The sequence below is a fragment of the Lactuca serriola genome, chromosome 5 (genome assembly GCF_051521515.1).
Source record: "Lactuca serriola cultivar US96UC23 chromosome 5, Lser_US96UC23_V15, whole genome shotgun sequence".
NCBI lineage: Eukaryota > Viridiplantae > Streptophyta > Magnoliopsida > Asterales > Asteraceae > Lactuca > Lactuca serriola.
In genome coordinates this window covers 252,750,210-252,768,871 of record NC_136412.1, presented here as the reverse complement: position 1 = coordinate 252,768,871, position 18,662 = coordinate 252,750,210, and the positions used below count along the sequence as shown (strand labels likewise).

The following is an 18,662-nucleotide window of genomic DNA, read 5'->3' as shown; positions in this document are numbered from 1 at the left end:
ACCTAAGTGTTGGCTTATAAGTGTTCATCGTGACACTCTAAAAGTTCAATGGCATATTTCTTTGGGGAAAGAAAAAGACCATGATGATCATAGTTGAGGATGTGAATGTAGGTCCGTCCCAGAGGATGTGTGATAGGGATGATCGTCTAGGGATCCAAATTTTTTATGAACTTTATTAATGATATGTTAGACAAGATTGATCTTGAAGATATCATTATTAATTTTGCATCTCAAAAAGCTAGAAGAAATATTTTTCTTTAAATATATTGATTTTTGTAATAAAAATGTTATATTTAGAAGTTAGTATAAATTATTTTCTTTCGGTTATTGAGTTATTATAAAAAGATAATGAAATTTGTATATTTTAAGGACTTTTTTTTTCCTCTTTTGTCCCGGACCTAAAATATGTTTGAAATTGGTCCTGTGTGAATGCCAAGAAAATCATTAAATGGACTGAGATCTTTCATGGAAACTCACCTAGTTTTCACATAATACTTTATAGTGGATGTGAGGAGGTGGTGAGAATAATATTGACAACAATTTGTAAGGCATGTATGTCGCCAACGACACATGTTTTATGTCATTCAAAAGAAACCTTATAGTTGAATTTATGACGGAAGATCTACATGGAACAAATGATATTTATCATGTGAGATTTTAGAGCAAGTTTCCAGGTATCAATGGAAATTAAAGCAATGAAATTTTCTTGGGTAATTTTAGTGTTGAAGTTGAAAATATTTTGTGGCTTGGTGATACCTTGTATACTTTCTTTGTGCGTTGTGTGCCGAGGTCAGATGGTATTGATGAAGAGGAAGTTCCAAGGAGGAGAGGGGGGTAACCATCTTTGGATCTTACCTTCCTACCTCCGATCTTACCCAAAACAGATGATATATTTTGACTTTCATGGTCAAACATATTAAATTTGCACTTCAATATTCATATGAATCATTTATAAATTTGGAAATTTTAGATAACTACATCAATACAAATAGACACTTCACAACATATTGATTTTTAAATTGGTAACAATGTGATAAGGGCAAATTGTAAATTATTGGCAATCACTTGCAAATTGTGAAATCTATTTCACTAACCAAATCTTTATGATTGAATTCACAATTCAAGTTAAACAAACCTAGCATGCTCAAGAGAAAGTTTTCTTGACATTCTTTTGTATGAAAACTGAAATTGTTAATTAAAAAAAATCTCAGGCGTTACACATCTATTACCAGCCATCAAAATATAACATCTTAATACATAAATTTCAAGATTTTTATAACAACACATTACCTTCCTATATTTAGTGGTTTACACAAAGCAAACAAAGGCAAGAAAATATGTTCTATTATTGTAAGCCACAATATTTGCATGTCATTCACTACTTAGCTAAAGCAATGACATCAGCAATGGTGTTGAAATTTCTTCTTTTCTTCATAAGATTCTTGGCAAATTCAAGAGCCCTTCGTTCACAATCTGATCTTTTCACAAGATCACTAATCGACTCAAAATCCTCCACATGAGCCACCCCAACAATTCGCCTGCAATTCAAAGGGTAATTTAGACATTTCACAAACAGTCAAACAGCTCAAAAAATTACATTACCTTATCATTTTGGCAGCAGCAAATCCAAGAGAATCATGGAACAAATCCATCATGTATTTCTGTTTCACAAGCTCCCGAAGCTCCAAATCATTATAAATTTCATGAAGGTATGCCTCACCAGGTCCCTCTTTATGTATATCCCAAAGAGATGTAAACTTTTTATAAAAAAGATTCCAAGTGTCTGCTATCGTATCCATTATCCATGCTTTATATGTCTGTATTCACAATATTTACCACTTTAAAACCCAAAACCTTTTAAAAGCATAATTACAAATCAAATGAAAACTACATACTTTTCTGTCATTCCCTTGATCCACATGTCCATCTTGTGCAAAATAAGCCAAAAACAAGTTTCCAATAAAAGCACCAATGTCAAACCCCATTGGCCCATAGAAAGCAAATTCTGGGTCAATGACTTGAGTTGACTCATGTGTAACCATGACAGAACCAGTATGGAGATCACCATGTATTAAAGCTTGTGTTTTTTCACAGAATCTGCACAAATTCAATATCATATGTAAATGCCTAAATGGGAAATCTAATAGAACATCAAGATTCAAGAGGGTAAAAAGGTAATTGAGTCTGTATACTTAGACTTAAGCTCAGCAACTTCAAGTTTTAATATTTGGTCATTTCTAACTGCTTCTGCATCAGTATCAAGATAAGGTGAAGTCCAACGGTTAAATTCTGAAATCTTGTAAGGGTCTGAAAACACCACTTGCTCAGTTAGCCTACATAACTCCACATTTCCACAAAATTCAGCCACTGCAAATGGTAAACACATGAGTTATTTTCATATGATTATGAACAATATAATGAGAATTATAATGCTTCTTATAAAGAGGAGTAACGGGTCACCTGCACTTTTGAGTTGTGTAGTTGTGAGATAGAGAAGAGAGGTGTAAAAGAGGGTGTTAGCCATAAATTCAGCCATGTGTTCGGCTAATAATGGATACTCAACTCCAGCGATCAATCCTTTTCTCAAGATTATATGTGGAGGCTCTATGTATCGCATACCAATAAGTGACATGGTTCTATCAAAGTGATAAACTTCTGGGACATGTTTTGGGGACAAACCATGCTGACGTTTAAGAGCTGTGGCTTCAAAATAAGATCTTTCCTTCGTCATTGGCCATGATTCGCCGATACAACGAACATAAGGTATAGCCTGCCCATATGGAAGAAATTTAAGTCGATATGAAGAAAAACCTAGATTATGGTTAGGCGAATTGAAGAAGATGAAGAATAAAACATTTTCATAATAGTAAAATCATTACTCAACCAACTTAAATCAAGTTATGAGTGATCTTCGTGATTGATGATTAAACCCTCGAAGCACACAAAAGACGTAATAGTAACAAAATTGTCTGATTATGAAGATTCGAACTCTTAATTGAGGGGAAAACCTGTTTGATGACGATCGAACCAGATGGAGAGATGACGATGTAGACGAAATTGAGATTGCCGTCCCCAACTTCTTTAATTTTGAAGTTATCAACTTCATTCCCGAGCTTGGAAGCCAAAGATGGTGTGGCTTTGATGTATTCTCTCAACGACTTCTCATCAAGTACCCGGAAACCCTCCATCGTCATGTTTCCGATCGGACTGGTGGCAACGATGGAGGTCGGAGGCGGCTGTTATGGTGACTGAAGAGTTTTATTAAGAAGATTCCGTTGAGGTTTTAGACTCAAATATATCTGTTTCAAAACTCAAATGGCATGAATCGCGTAGAAATCAAAAGTTTGACGAATTTATTAAAAAGTTAAAAATAGAAAGCATCTCATTCCATCGGATAATCACAATAATAGATTGAAGTATTGAACATTTGAACATGGCCAATTCTTTTTATCTAAAACGAATGTAAAAGTTTTTTCGAAGATAACGTTTGCATAGGGCTGGACCTACGTTGATAGTAATTTTGTTAAAATCGTGATGTTGTCGGTATGTTTTATTTTATATTTTGAGGCAATTCAAGTAAATATGGTTTTTTTATACAATGCATAGATATTATTGGATATGTCCTTGATATTGGTTAAATTAACATAATAAAACATTATAGACAAAACTTCAAAAATGGTCCCTATGGTTTTCAAAAATATCAAGTTTAATCCCTAAGTTCAAAAAACCTCACAGATGGTCCCTATGGTTTCAAAACTTTTAACATTTGGTCCTTCTGGCTAACTCCGTTACTTTTTAGCCGTTAAGTCAGGGGTATTTTTGTCATTTCAATACTCAGGGACCATTTGTGAAGTTTTCTATTATTTTAAACAAATGAAAAAAATATAAAATAATTATTTTAATATATAATGGTCCTCTCTCTCTCTCTCTCTCTCTCTCTCTCTCTCTCTCTCTCTCTCTCTCTTTCTTTCTCTGTGTGTGTGTGTGTGTGTGTTCGCCTGCAAATGAACTCAAACTAAAACCACTCACCCCAAATGAACACTACCTATTCCGATTCTAAAAGTTTATAAGCTCTCTCGTTATGTTCATCATAAAAGTCAATAAAAGAGATGATATTTACATGTTTGTATGAAGAAAGTACTTTGATCTCATTTAAGAAATGGGTTGCTTGATCGTTAGAAACTCAAAAACACCCACACATACACTTTTTGAAAATAAAAAAATCACGACCTCATCCTACTGTCTTCTTCTTCCCCTTAACCATCGTCGATCTCTTTTCATAACCATCGGCTTTTGCCACCAACGGCGTCATTAAACATCTCCATCAATCTCCTCCGCCGTCAGACGCCTCAACAGTCGTGACTCCTAATTTCATGGGGGATTTGGTTTAAAATGGGGGCAGAACACACAATACGCTTGATTTACAGTTTCTTCATGTTTTTTTTTCGTGGCTTGAGGGTTTTAGATTGGAGAATTTTTTCAGATTGGGGGAATGGTGGGTTTTTCGATCTTGTTGTAGGTTTAAAGCGACACTCTCTAATGGTGGAATGAAGGTAGGAAAAAAGAGCAGATCTGCAAAAATGGTGATTGATGGGGGCATAAGCTAGGATTCATGATGGTGATGGTGGTTTGAGTTGCAGGTTTCAAAAGAGGAATAGGAGATAGAGTTGCAGGTTTCGCACACAATCACCTGCCCTAATCCTCCTCAATCTTCCAATACCCCTCTTAACTTTCAAAGGACCACCAAAACCTTTTTACCTCTGATAAAGGAGTATAAGAGGCAATGAAATCGATTATGAGTTCTGAGTTATTGGGTTTGAATTTCCGAAACAATGGATTTGAATTTCTGAAACAATGTGAAGGTTCGAAGCAAGGTAAAATGACTGAAAGAAGGAGATGAAGTATATGGATGGAGATTTATGAAGAAGGAGATGACGATGGATGGAGATTTAAGGTCAACAGTGAGAGAGAGAGAGAGGGGGGGGGAGAGAGAGAGGGCCATTATATATTAAAATAATTATTTTATATTTTTTCATTTGTTTAAAATAATAGAAAACTTCATAAATAGTCCCTGAGTATTGAAATGACAAAAATACCCCTGACTTAACGGCTAAAAAGTAACGGAGTTAGCCAGAAGGACCAAATGTTAAAAGTTTTGAAACCACAGGGACCATTTGTGAGGTTTTTTGAACTTAGGGATTAAACTTGATATTTTTGAAAACCACAGGGACCATTTTTGAAGTTTTGTCAACATTATAAATACTTTGAAACTAGAGTTATATAGACTTCAAAGATGTGATTATCTATTTGGTTCGAGTTTTCTTATGAAAGCTTTATTATTAATGTGCAATATAAATTGTGACGCATATCAATTCATTTCTGTTTCTATAAATTCTGATGCATATCAATTCATTTTTGTTTATGTGATAGGAGTTTAATGGTTGAAGTGTGAAATTTCACACAATATATGAATAGTTCAAACTCTGACATGTCCAAAATATCAATAATGTTTCGTGCATGACATCTTATGTAGACTTTGAGACGAGTTGACGTGGATATTCAGATGATGTGTTTTACTATTTTTTTTAATATGAATTGTGATGATCGGTTTATGAATAATTTGATATATTTATACCAAAAATGTTTCAAATTTATATCAGATTTGTCAATACTTTTTAATCATATAATTTTATTTATGTGCAATGCAATAACACATTAGTTAAAGAGCATCCACATGCATAGTTTAATAGAAGAACAAGATTATGACACACGTAAAACGCGGAAAACATATAAGAAAATTACATACAAAGGTATAAATAATCAATGTTTTTTAAAAAATTATTAATTTAGAAAGAGAGATGCTTATCTTGATGATTAGTTAAAATTAATATATACATCGGTATGAATATCCGATCAACGTTCTATATGTGTGGATATTTGATATAACCATGATTTTGTAACTGTATAATTGTTAATTTTAATTAATCATGCAAAATATTTCGAAAATATGAACGTTGTTTAAAAATTATAATCATTAATCATATATATGTAGTAATATTGATTCTTGTAATTTTGTGTGATTTACACCGTATAGAAATCATATCTCCTAGACAAAATTTCACAAATGATTTTAATGCTTTTCAATTTTTCATTTAATATTCCTTATGAAACTTTTTTTTGTATGGATGGTCCTACGGAGAAAACTTTGCACACAAATGATTATTTTAGAGAAAACTTCACACGCAAATGGTCCTTATGACTAACTGTTGAATAATTTTTAAAATTTGTTGTTAAGTCCATATGAAAGTACATTTTTACCCTTTCCCTTACCCATATGAAATAACATTGTTATAATCTTATGTAATATTCCATTTTGTCACACAAACACCACCCACAACCACCATACCAACCACCTTCATCAACCACGGTTATATCACCATACACATCTCCCTTGTTTATACCACCAACACGTCAACCACTAGAAGGACCAAAGAGTAATTTCGTTATGGGGCTGCTTGGATATTACTTTTCTCCCCTTTTTGTTTTATCGTATATTTTTTGTCCTTCTTTTAGTGGTTAAGCCTTTAGTACTATCTTTGTTGATTCTATTGTAATCGTGGGGATGGGGGACATTCCTTATGTGTTGTGGTCCCTTCTGTGACGCCCCCTCCTCGTAGGCCATTTATTTTATCCTCTTGTAGTTGGAAGAACGGATATGTAGAATTTTGTAATTGTTCTTATGAACATTTGGAGAGACTCACCTCTAGAATTGTGAGAAACTATCTTAATCATTTGAATATTGAATCTCTGAGTTGTTAGTTAAGTTATCTTGTTCTATAGCTTATCAATATCCAATATTGTTTGGCTGGTGGGGTGAACACGGATCAGAACCTGTCCGCCTTTACATCAACCAACAGTCCACAAGACCAAACCTGAAAATATGCAGAATTGTAGAGAGAAACTTAAGAAAAAAAGCATGAAATTGGACCTTGTCTTTGTTGTAGACATAAAAACCTAAATTTGTCAAGTTTTCATTAGGATAAAAGAACATATTACTTACCCAAAAAAGTGTGGCTTCACTTTAAAATCTTTTTGATATTTACCTTCTTTTTCCTGTTCTCTAGTTCAGTTTACACCATTTGAATGAGCATCTCTTTTGTTTCAATTTTGGCAACATAATTGCATTCGATCCAAAATTGAAACAATATTGGACGAGTAACAAATTTATACTATGTTTGGCTTGCGTTGGATTGGAACTCAAATTGATGTGGACAGAATTGTAAGTTTTTGTCCTTACTCCTTACCAAAAAAACATAGGACAAGGACATAATTTTTTGGTGTGTGAAAAAGACATGAATGTCATCATCATTGAAAACAACCATCGAAAGCTTATCTAGACTTGTCTTGTCTTGTCTAGTACTGCATTTATCTTGCATTGTATTGGAAAATAGGACCAATGACAATAAGACTAAAAAAGACATGAATGCCCTCTTTAATCCTTATCATTAAAAATAGTCCTAGAAAATTTATTTAATATTGTGTAGTCTAGTCTTACTTGTCTTGTCTTGTTGATGTTAATAAAATTGTAATTTTTGTCTCATCCAAAGAGATTAAACAAATTAGGATAAGGCCTCAATCTCAATATTTTGTCTATGAAAAAGATGAAAATTCCCTCCATATCCTCATCGTTCAAAATATTTATATAAATTGTATCTAGTCCGAACCAGTCTAGTCATGCCAATAAATACCTGCACATTTCCGTGATGATCTCTTTTCTAGCAAAAGCTGTTCCTGAATTGTTTTTGGTAATATGTCAAAGAGTTCATGAGATTGTCTCTTAAGTTTCTTCTTCCATGCCCCTTCTTTATTAATGGTATCATGGGCTATAATTTCATTAAGCTCTTCAATAAGTGATTGCACTTATAGATCATATTAAAGGGTAAGGTAGATGTTGGGGGGGGGGGGGGGGGCTAATTTGAGATATAAATATATACCTCTTGAATGAAATCAATGAGGCCTTTTAGTATGAGAATAATGCCATAATTGTAACCGGCTACTACACGTTGCAGATTATATTTGTTATATAATCTGTAACACTCTTTAGCGTCTGCTTTTGACCTACATCAAATTCAATTAGTTACAATATTTTATAAATAAATGACTTTTATAAAAATATTTATTTAGATACATCTTCTCCAATGATTGTTATGTCTGGATGAGTCTACCATGAGTCTATAAAGCACATTCCAGTGTTAAGCATGATACAGCACGACCCATTAACATTACAACTACAATCAATTATTTTAATATATATATATATATATATATATGTATATATATATATATATGTAATTCACAATTTGAAACAAATATATTAGTTTTAAAAAACTATAATATCTAAAAAATGTGAGTTCACAATGATAAAACTTTCTGGTGGAGCAAGCATCTACCACTAAATTTCTAATCATTTTTTAATATATCTACATATCATAATTCATAGGCTAACAATTTTGATGCAAAAGCTTTTCACAATTGAAGTGAAATTGGTGTATTACCTTGCAGGCAGTGTCAAATCCAAGACTTGTTGGAACCGCTTTGCACTTCAAATCACCATCAATGGTTTTTGGCCATCCAATACCCCGAGTTTTTAAGTTGTTAGCCCTTCAAAACCTTAAAAACTGTAACGACCCAATTTTCAAGACCAAAAATTTCTTTTTAATTAACTGACTCATAAAACATTCATAAGAAAATACTGTGAAATCACATCATCTCGTAAACACAATGTATCATGTCTGAAAACCCAAGTCATAAAATAAGAACATGTTAGAGTACAATCCCAGAATATCCATAGTGCGGAAAACAATGAGTGTGCGTATGATGTGCCGCTACCGTGCCAGCTCCTTTCCCTTCGCTGAAGAGGTACCTGAAACCAAAACTGTAAACTGTAAGCACGAAGCTTAGTGAGTTCCCCCATGTGACAATGGTCAATTTTGGGTTAAGTCAAAGTCAAACAAAGTTAACGAGTCAAACCGGTCAACTCGATTAAACCTTGTATATTAGGGTTTATGTATGTAATTACTGTATAACTCACTATTTTAATGAGAAAACATCACTTGGAAAATTCGTGTGTTTAATTTCCCTTAGCCTTAGTGCTAAACAATGAACAAAACCTATAAAACAATGTTACATACTCATCTGGAGTGTGTAAGATCCTAAAACATGGCTTAATGGGGTTTACGGAACTTGCATTGCGAATCCGAACACTCAAAAATGTCACAAACGAAACCTCTCTCAATTGTATTCACTAAATCTCTCCCAAATCTCTCTCCGTATGTGAAATCTCTCCAATTATGTCAAATCTCTTCCAAATCTCTCCAAGAATGTCAAATCTCTCCAAAATCTCTCCAAGAATGTGGAATCTCTCCCAAATCTCTCTAAAATCACTCGGGGCATCCTGGCCCTTAATTGGGTCAAAAACCGCTCGAAAATGGAAGTCTACGCAAAAAACAGCTTTAAGGAGCCGAAACCCCTCTTAAGGAGCTGAAAACCCTCTTAGGGCCGAAAGTCCTCTTAGGGACCGAACCCTCTTGGATCGAACCCGAAGGCTACTGAACCGAACTCGAAGGGTGCTCTCGGGCCCGAACCTCGCACAAGGAACCGAAGCCACCTCAGTCCATTTCGCTTCTTACCACCTTCGCTCCATTTCGCCTTCGGCCCATGATCAGAAGGGACCGAACCTCGGCCAGGACCGAGAGGTCTCACAGGGAAGCCCATTTCTTCCCGGTTTTCGATTCCGACTTCGTTTTGGCTTCGTTTTTCATCGTTTTAACACGGAATTTTCACCCCAAACTTTATTTTATCAATTAAAGTCTAATAATTCATTAATTTCCACGTTTTTGGTGCAAATCTTATCCAAGAAATGAGTGGGTGAAGTACAAAGATTGAGTGTTGGTTTTTCTTTGTATTATGACACAAGCAACCACCATACCCACTCCATGACTAACCCACACTCCTCCCCACCATCCCTAGTCACTTCCTTGTACCTTTCCCATCAATCATCAGCCCCTCCCACGTTCTAAGAGCTAGAATAAGTCAAGCTCTCTCCCTATTTACACTCACTTGCTCTCATTTCACCAAGAATCACACACAACTTTTCTCTTAGACTTTTTCCTTTAGTTCGAGACTCCAAGGATGATCATCAAGCTTTACTATACTCTTGGTAAGTATAATTCATCCTCCTTGAGATTATTACACTTCATTCTAATCCAATCATTGATTGCTTACACAAACTCCATCACTTTGATGTTAGATTCTCGAAAATCTTCAAGGCATCTTCAAGTGTTCTTGAGTTGAACACTTCCATTCTTTAACAATCATTTACTGAAATCACTCAAGTTGAGTTCATACCCCTGTATTTTCATGTTTTCTTAAGTTTTAAGGTGGGGGGGGGGGGGGGAATACAAGTTAAAACATCAAAGAACATAACTAAACTTTTCTAACAGCTTTCATCAGAAAAGTTGGACTCCATTCACGGACTGTTTTGGACAACTTAAACATTTTAGTTTTCAAAACTGTTTTAGGTGCAAGTAGTTCCGGTTCTTAGCTTTAAAATGACTACTTGCACATATCCACAAGATTTTTCTACAATTTATGGTGATTTTTTCAAAACAACCTATCATTTCAAGAACAAATCCGGACTAGTCTGTGAATATGGACATTTTAACACACGTTAAAGACTTCCAAAAATCATGATAAAAATTATGAGTAAACTAGACACATTTTAGGAACTCTTAGAATTTACGGATTTAGTTTTCAACTTCGTATGATTTTTCTATGACTTTTCTAAAATATCGCAGAAAGGTTAAAAACTAGTTAACAGCTTATAACTTTCATGACAGTTTGTATTATGTTGAGCAAAGTGTATAACAATGAGTTCTAAATATTGAATGTGTTTCCTTGTTAGTTTATCATCATAAACTGAAACTTAGTCATTCATGATTAGATTATTCATTCATTTAGAACACATATACTAAGCTATAATAAGCATAGTTATTGGATTCATAACACTAATGTGTTTTCATAAAAGAGTTCTTATACATTACAAACATATTGGATAAACTATAATAGGTATAATTTATGTATCAATTACTTTTCAAACTTATTTATCAAAGGTTTTCAATTTAGTTCACGTAAATCTGTTAATGAATAAATTTGTGAGTCATTCGCTTCGGGTTACTTCCAAAGTAACAAAGTCAAAAAGTCCTGTAAATTGTAACCATAGTCTCTTGTAGGGAGAACGTGATAGTTGTGTATAGATCTATATTGGGTTTGACAAACCCACACCTGAGCTGCTTGCAACAGCTAGACCGACAAGTCTGTGGTGACAAGTGTCATTTAATGGCGACGCCTGAAGAACGTCGTATTACGAGGCCGTCTATGTCAAGTATGGTTATGATAGCTCACATGAGGTATTAACAAATCATAAGATTTACGGGTTCTACTTTTAAATTAGCGAGTTATGTCGATTTAGCTCACAGAAATTACTTTAAGTACGGATATTACTGTACACTTTCGGTCTTGGTATTTAAGACTACACGTCATTCATTACGGGATTTTACCTCAAATTAAAAAGGCATTTATGCTGATTTAAAACCACAATTATATCATTAAGTATGGAAAATACTTGTTTACTTTTGGCCCTGGGTTTAGGACCACATAACTTTTATAAGGAAAATATTGGATTTTCTTGGTGACACACAACCCATTACAAAGAACGGTTTACAAACTCTTTATCTCAAAAACTTATGAACTCACCAACCTTTGTGTTGAAACTTTTTCAAACAACTTGTATTCTCAGGAAATCACTAAACAGGAAATCAAGTGCATTTTGAGGACGGGACGTTAAGGCGTCAAACATTTCATATTTTGTCAACATATTGTAATTGATTTTGAAACATGTAATTCATACAATAATGTAACTCTTTCAATTATATATATGTTGGTTGTGTTTACTTTCATCACTATTGCCATTGTTGTTATGATACTATACATGAAGTCCTCCACCCCCGGACGTTTCCGCCATCCTTGGTTTGGGGGTGTGACACCCCATCGTACCACATACCATACAATCACATAACATACACATATTTTCAGGCATATCAGGGTGCCCGACCTACCCCTTCGGTCCTCTCGACCGGATGTTGCCTAGCATACCTGGGTGTTGGCCTCCCCTTCGGTCCTCTCGACCGGATACTGCCTAGCATATCTGGGTGTTGGCCTCCCTAGTGGTCCTCTTGACCGGGTACTGCCTAGCATACCTGGGTGCTGGCCTCCCCTTCGGTCCTCTCGACCGGATGTTGGGGACTATTTCACCCCTCTACTACTACCACATAGCATATAACACATAACCATATTCTATTTAGTATGATTGGGTATAACCACCCCCTTTGGCCCTATCGACCGGTAACCTTAGGGACTATCTCCCTACTGCTACTAGCATCTAATATCATATCATACTAGCTCATACATATCAGGTAGTAACAAACCTAGATGAGTATCACAAAGACAATCATCTAACATACAACTCCTACTAGTGGGCCGACATTGTGGTCGTAGACCCATCGCTACTGGAAGGTAACTCACCTCGTACGAGTAGCTGCTGATAATCTGTGTAGGAAACCTTTGTCTGTTGCTGCTCCGGAAATCCTCCGGCTATAATCCCCACAAAACACTCAGTCAGAATATCATATCTACTCTTAGGGTAAAATGACTATTTTACCCCAACCAAGTCCAAGCCAAAGTCAACTTCCAGTTGACCTGACTTGCCGAGTTGGGTCGTCAACTCGTCAAGTCCCTAACCCTTTATCCTTCTTTGCCCACGACTCGACTTATCGAGTTTAGCAACGAATCGACGAGTTTCTCCTCTATATGAACATCAAAATCGTCCGACTCGCCGAGTTGTATGAACAACTTGTCGAGTTCACCTTCATTTGATGAACAAGTTCTGTCCTTGACTCGCTGAGTTGTATGAACAACTCGTCGAGTTCATCTTCAACTATAAGGAGATTGCCTTGGACTCGCCGAGTCTGTTCTAGCACTCGTTGAGTCCCATGAACTCCAAGTCTAAGGCTAAGTCCAATACGTTGGGTCACTCCTTCGGACCTTCTACAACCCTTCTAACATCCAACTGAGTTATTTTGACCCTCAACAGGTATGGGACTTTATGCCTTAGACTCGTCTGAGTCCCAAGAACAGACTCGCCGAGTCGATAACGTCCATGCCTTATTTCCTCGATTTCTGATGTACAACCTTTGACCAAATGATAGATCCAAGCCCCTAAGCTCGATCTAGCACGTAAAGTTTCGAACTTTACGTGCATGCATGGTACCTTTGAGCCTAAAAGGTTCTAAAATGGCTCTTATGTTGCATGGGACCTTCCTTGGGTGCAAAAGCAACCCAAATCTGCCTTGTGACTCCTCCCAAGACTTAGATTCGAAGTTTTGACCCCCAACCATGTTTGCAATCATGGTTGGCCACCTCATATGGCTTAAAAAGCCCTAAATCTTCCCCAAAGAGGGATCTAAAAAATGAACAAGCAAGTTACAAACTTTATACCTTTCAAAGACTGAAAATGATGCACCAAACTCGAATCCTTCAGTCTCCTCTTGATCCTTCTATGCTCTTCCTTCTTCTTTGTGAACAAAACTACCAAAATCACCATAAAAGCCTTAGATCTTGCACCAAACACTTAGGGTTTGCTATGGAGGGTTTCTGGAAGCAATAGGGTCGAGTGGTGGCTGAATGAGATGATTAAAAAGGGTGCAAACCCTCAGATTAGGGTTTTTGTCCAGTCAGAGCCTACTCGTCGAGTCTGGGACCCAACTCGACGAGTCTATCCCCTTAAATCCTGTGTCCCGTCCTGCTTCTACTCGGCGAGTTGGTCCTTCAACTCGCCGAGTCCAAGGCCAAAAATGCAAAATACTTAAATAAATTACATACCAAGAATCAGGTGCTACAAAAACACCAATAAAAATCATTATAAAAATTGTTTATAAGAAGTAACTTGTTTTGAAAAGAAACATAACATAAAAAGACCTAAAATTTTCTGCTAGCAGTCATGCATTTGTGTTTGAGTCATCCCCACCAATGACCACAAGTCCATCCAAATTAAGCTTCTTCACTGTTTCTTGAGCTTCTTTAATTTGAAAAAAATGAAACCTAATTAATTAACAAACACGATTGTCTTAATTTAGGCATTAGATATGAAAAGTTAAAACCTGCTCAGGGGTTTTAATTGTGTCCCTTCCACTGCATATCATATAAAGCCATCCTGCAATTCAAAATAATCCCAAAACAATTACATGATTATAATATATAACACTACATTTTATCTTTATGGGCTTCTAAAAGTAATTGCAATATCACATATTTTGTAATCATAAACAATGTCTATATTCAACTTAACATATTGACACTTCATGATTCCAGATGGACCACCCTTGAATCACGCTTTGTGATGATAAAAAGATTCAAGATAAACTTACATACATATATTGCCCTTCTACAAAAGTTTGTTAAATATCATTTGGAAAACCAAAACCCACAATGTCAATCTGATTATTTCCATTAAGACGATGTAATTCGTTGAACCTGGAAATTGACATACTTACAACTATGATTTGATTCATTCCCTTATAATCTCAAAGATGAATGTAAGACTTGTTCATGTAGTAGAAAAAGAATAAACCTGAAAAGAAAACCAAATAAAATAGCATATATGAACAAAATGAAAATTTAGAATTCCTGGTTGTTGTTCAAGCATTGGCAACCATAACCACCACCAATAACCACCATGTGTAAACCTCTTAATCGGCCATGCCTGTTTCTATTGCAAAAAGATATCAAAAGTTATAATTATAGGATTTCGACCTTGGATTAGGATTTATTGATCGAAAATATTCAAAGAATAATGAATACGAAAAATGACCAAAATTAAAAGAAAAAAGATCAAAGATTCTATCTTTTCACCATCATTTTAGAAGTTGACTATTTTGCTACTATTTTATATAATATCTAAGGTTAATTTTGGGATCAAAATTATTTAATTTTATTTAATTACAATCTTCTTAGGTACAGTAAGGGAAGGGCACCCCTACTGTCTCCTTCATGGCCACACACTATGTTCAAGAAACCAGAACAATCAAAAACATTCAAAGTATCAACAATCTAAGTACCAAATCATGAATCAACCAAAGTAATTCAAGATTTCTGTTACAAAAATAGCAATTTATTGTTGAATTTAAATTGAAAAAAAAAACTTACATTGAAAATGAAACTCCTAAGCAGCTTTGGCTGTACACAGAGGATGGAAAAGTGATGATTGATCATCAACATCACCGTTTTACTTTATTAGATCTGATAAAGAAAGATAAAGGTGGTGATGATGAGTGATTTCAAAGAGGCGCAGAGGGAGGCCATAGGTCGTTCTGATGTTCATGATCGACTATATTTTTCTGCAATGGAAAGCCAATTGCGTTGAGAGAGAGAGAGAGAGAGAGAGAGAGAGAGAGAGAAATGGTGATGACAGATGATTCATCTACTAAAAGGGGAAAACAATTAGATATTAATGTTCATGAATCATTGAATCAAGGAATAAGTGGTGGGTTCTTCTTTCTAATTACCTCTCTTTAGTGTTAAAGCTCTATATGAATTTTTGAACTTTTATAGCCATGGATCCCTTGAAAAAGGGCACTATCCATGGTAAAGCAACTTCAAATTTAAAAGAATTTATCCATCGCAAATCAAGAATCAAGATAGTGATTCTTCAATCTAACAATAATCGAGTTGGTCAGGAATGGCCGATGTCATGTTACAATGGTGGAGGCGACTTAGGTTTAAGGTTTGCGAGTGTTTCGGTTAAGAATGGAAGATTAGACAGTATATATGTATGAGCTTTAAAACTATGGGAAGGTTTAAGGAGAACGTAACCACTAATGAAAAAAAAGAAACGAGGTTTGTGATGATGTCATCAAAACGATCGAAGGGTGGAAACATATTAATAAAATACAATTAATGATCATGATTTCTTTAGTTTAGAATTAAGGTTATCTTTTAATAATATTTAGATAATAATTAAGGTAAAAAATAAAAGTTTTTAAGTTTAATTTAAATGTTCCATTGAATTTTTATAAAATCTATATCTATATAAATATTATTGTCTTATTTTCAAGGTTTACTATGGTTAAAGATAAATCAATTATTTTTTATTACATTGATTTGAAATCATCATAATATTCAATTTACCTTCTAAATCAATACACTTTATTAGAGTTTTATTTACTAAGAAATTAAATATAATGTTGATTTAATATAGTTATAATCATGTTTAAATTATTTATAACTTTATTTACTATAGTTCAACAAAGATAAACAAGAAATACTATTATAGTGAAAGTTAATAACAAAAAACTCTAAGTTAATCTAATAAAATATAAATAATTTAACTTTAACCAGAAATGATATAAACATAAATATAAATATAGATATAAATGAAGTTTGATTGAAAATATATAACGACAAATATACTAAATTGTTCTTAATTAATATGCATATGATCACTAGGACTTGAACCTTCGACCTATTTTTTTTTATTGAAAATAACTATTTTGTTGCCATTATTTATAACATATAAAGTTTCATATTATAGTTTCATACAAAATTATATAATAATTTAAACTATATTATTATATAAAATAAGTTTACTAAATTTTTTAACGGCCTCTAACCATGGTTTACTCGTATAGGTGACTATTATTATATATATAATTTTATTATAGGGATAATGACATAAAAGCCATCAAATTTTCAAGGAATGTTTGGTTTTATCCTTTGGCTAATTTTAGGTTCATTAAAATCGGAGATTTTGTTAAATTTTTGCACTTATGTTCTTTTAGTCGGTTTTTGGTTCATAAGTCAATTACCCTGCATGTATGTTGTGCCACGTTAGCAATGATTGTGCATTTGTGGTTGACGTGGCATTGAGAATCATTTTCTTAAAAATAAGGATTGTTGAGAAGAAAAAAAGCGAATGAGATTCGAACCCATATAGCTATCATATGTTCTAACCACTAGGCTACGACGTTTTGTGTATTCTATGCTGGCATTTTAAATATAACAACCAACACTGATTATTGTTATTATTACTTAAATATTACTTAGATTATTTTGATTATTAAAATTATTGTTTATTCTTATCATATATTTTTATTAATGTATACATATGTTTTTAAATACAAAAGTATTTTTTAAATATTAAATATAGATTTATGTTTTTAAATATGAAAATACTTTTTAAAGCTAAAAAAATACGTTTTTAAATATATAATATATTTTAAAGGTATTTACACGTTTAAAAACATATTTATATATTTAAATATGTGTTTATATATATTAGAAAACATATGTATATTTCTAAAATCGTATTTACACATTTAAAAAACGTACTAATGCATTAAAAATTATATTTATTTGTATTTTAAATGTTTAAATTTATATTTATTTGACATAAACAAGATTCTAAAAACGCAAAACATAACTTGGCGGCAATGTCAAGTCTTAAGCTTTTCTAAGCTTTGCCGAACCACGTTGTTTGTAAGACGTGACTTAAGACAACAATTTTGTATATAATTAATATTTTTATATGTATTTGCAACTATTATTCATTTTTATACACATATATGAGTCAAGGTGGCATTTTGATAAAGTTTTACGGAAGATACAAGCCTTGGAGTCATGACGCGCCATGACGGAGTCATGACGAACTATTTAGAACCTTGGACATAAATAAATATAATATACATATAAATATAAAAGTAACTATTAATATGGTTTATATTGTATAAACCGTAAATACTTTCAAATATATTTATACTTTTAAAAACGTATTTTTTATCTTTAATATTTTATTTATACATATAAACACAAATTTTTAATACATAAATATATTTTAAAGGTATATATATGTGATTTAAATGTATAAATGCGTATTTAAGTATTTATATATTTAAAAACATATGTATACATCAAAAATACATATTTTATACATTAAAAACATATTTTATACATAAAAAACTTACTTTATATAAAAATGTATGTATATATCATTAAAAATAATAATAATAATAATGATAATAATATTAGTATTATATAATATATTTAAAGATTCAAGAGTAATTATATGAAGAAGGTTTAGCCTAAAGGCAAGGCGGTTATATTTGTTTTGTGAGGTCGCGTGTTCAAAACACGTTCTCTCCGTATTCCTTCCTATTCGGTCCATTTTTTGAATAAACAAATGATATCAGTTAACAGTCATCACCATGTCATATGAATGGGTGGGTGTTCAAAACACGTTCTCTCCGTATTCCTCCCTATTCGCTCCATTTTTTGAATAAACAAATGATATCAATTAACACTCATCACCATGTCATATGAATGGGTCGAATTATCGCTGACACGGCATGCCACATGTGCAATAATCGGTTACCTAATCGAGAACCTGCAAAAAGAGTAAAATCACAAAAAATACGCAAATTTTTAGTTTTAATGAACCTAAAAGACCCCAAAGGGTAAAACTGAATATTTTCTTGCAATAACTAAGGACTTTT

At 33.5% G+C, this 18,662-nt stretch overlaps 1 protein-coding gene and 1 pseudogene across 1 annotated transcript; both read right to left on the bottom strand.

Annotated features, from left to right (window-relative positions):
• Positions 1-1,195: 1,195 nt before the first annotated feature.
• On the bottom strand, positions 1,196-3,337 carry LOC145054021 (methylthioribose kinase-like). Its single transcript, XM_079002155.1, has 6 exons — positions 3,009-3,337; positions 2,461-2,770; positions 2,193-2,367; positions 1,896-2,097; positions 1,603-1,817; positions 1,196-1,538 (listed from the first exon to the last, which is right to left on the bottom strand). Exons 1-6 carry the CDS (start codon positions 3,192-3,194, stop codon positions 1,379-1,381), a joined length of 1,248 nt encoding a protein of 415 aa, XP_078858281.1. The 5' UTR covers positions 3,195-3,337; the 3' UTR covers positions 1,196-1,378.
• A 3,719-nt stretch (positions 3,338-7,056) lies between these two features.
• On the bottom strand, positions 7,057-15,393 carry LOC145050376 (pyrophosphate--fructose 6-phosphate 1-phosphotransferase subunit beta 1-like; annotated as a pseudogene).
• Between the last annotated feature and the right edge of the window lie 3,269 nt (positions 15,394-18,662).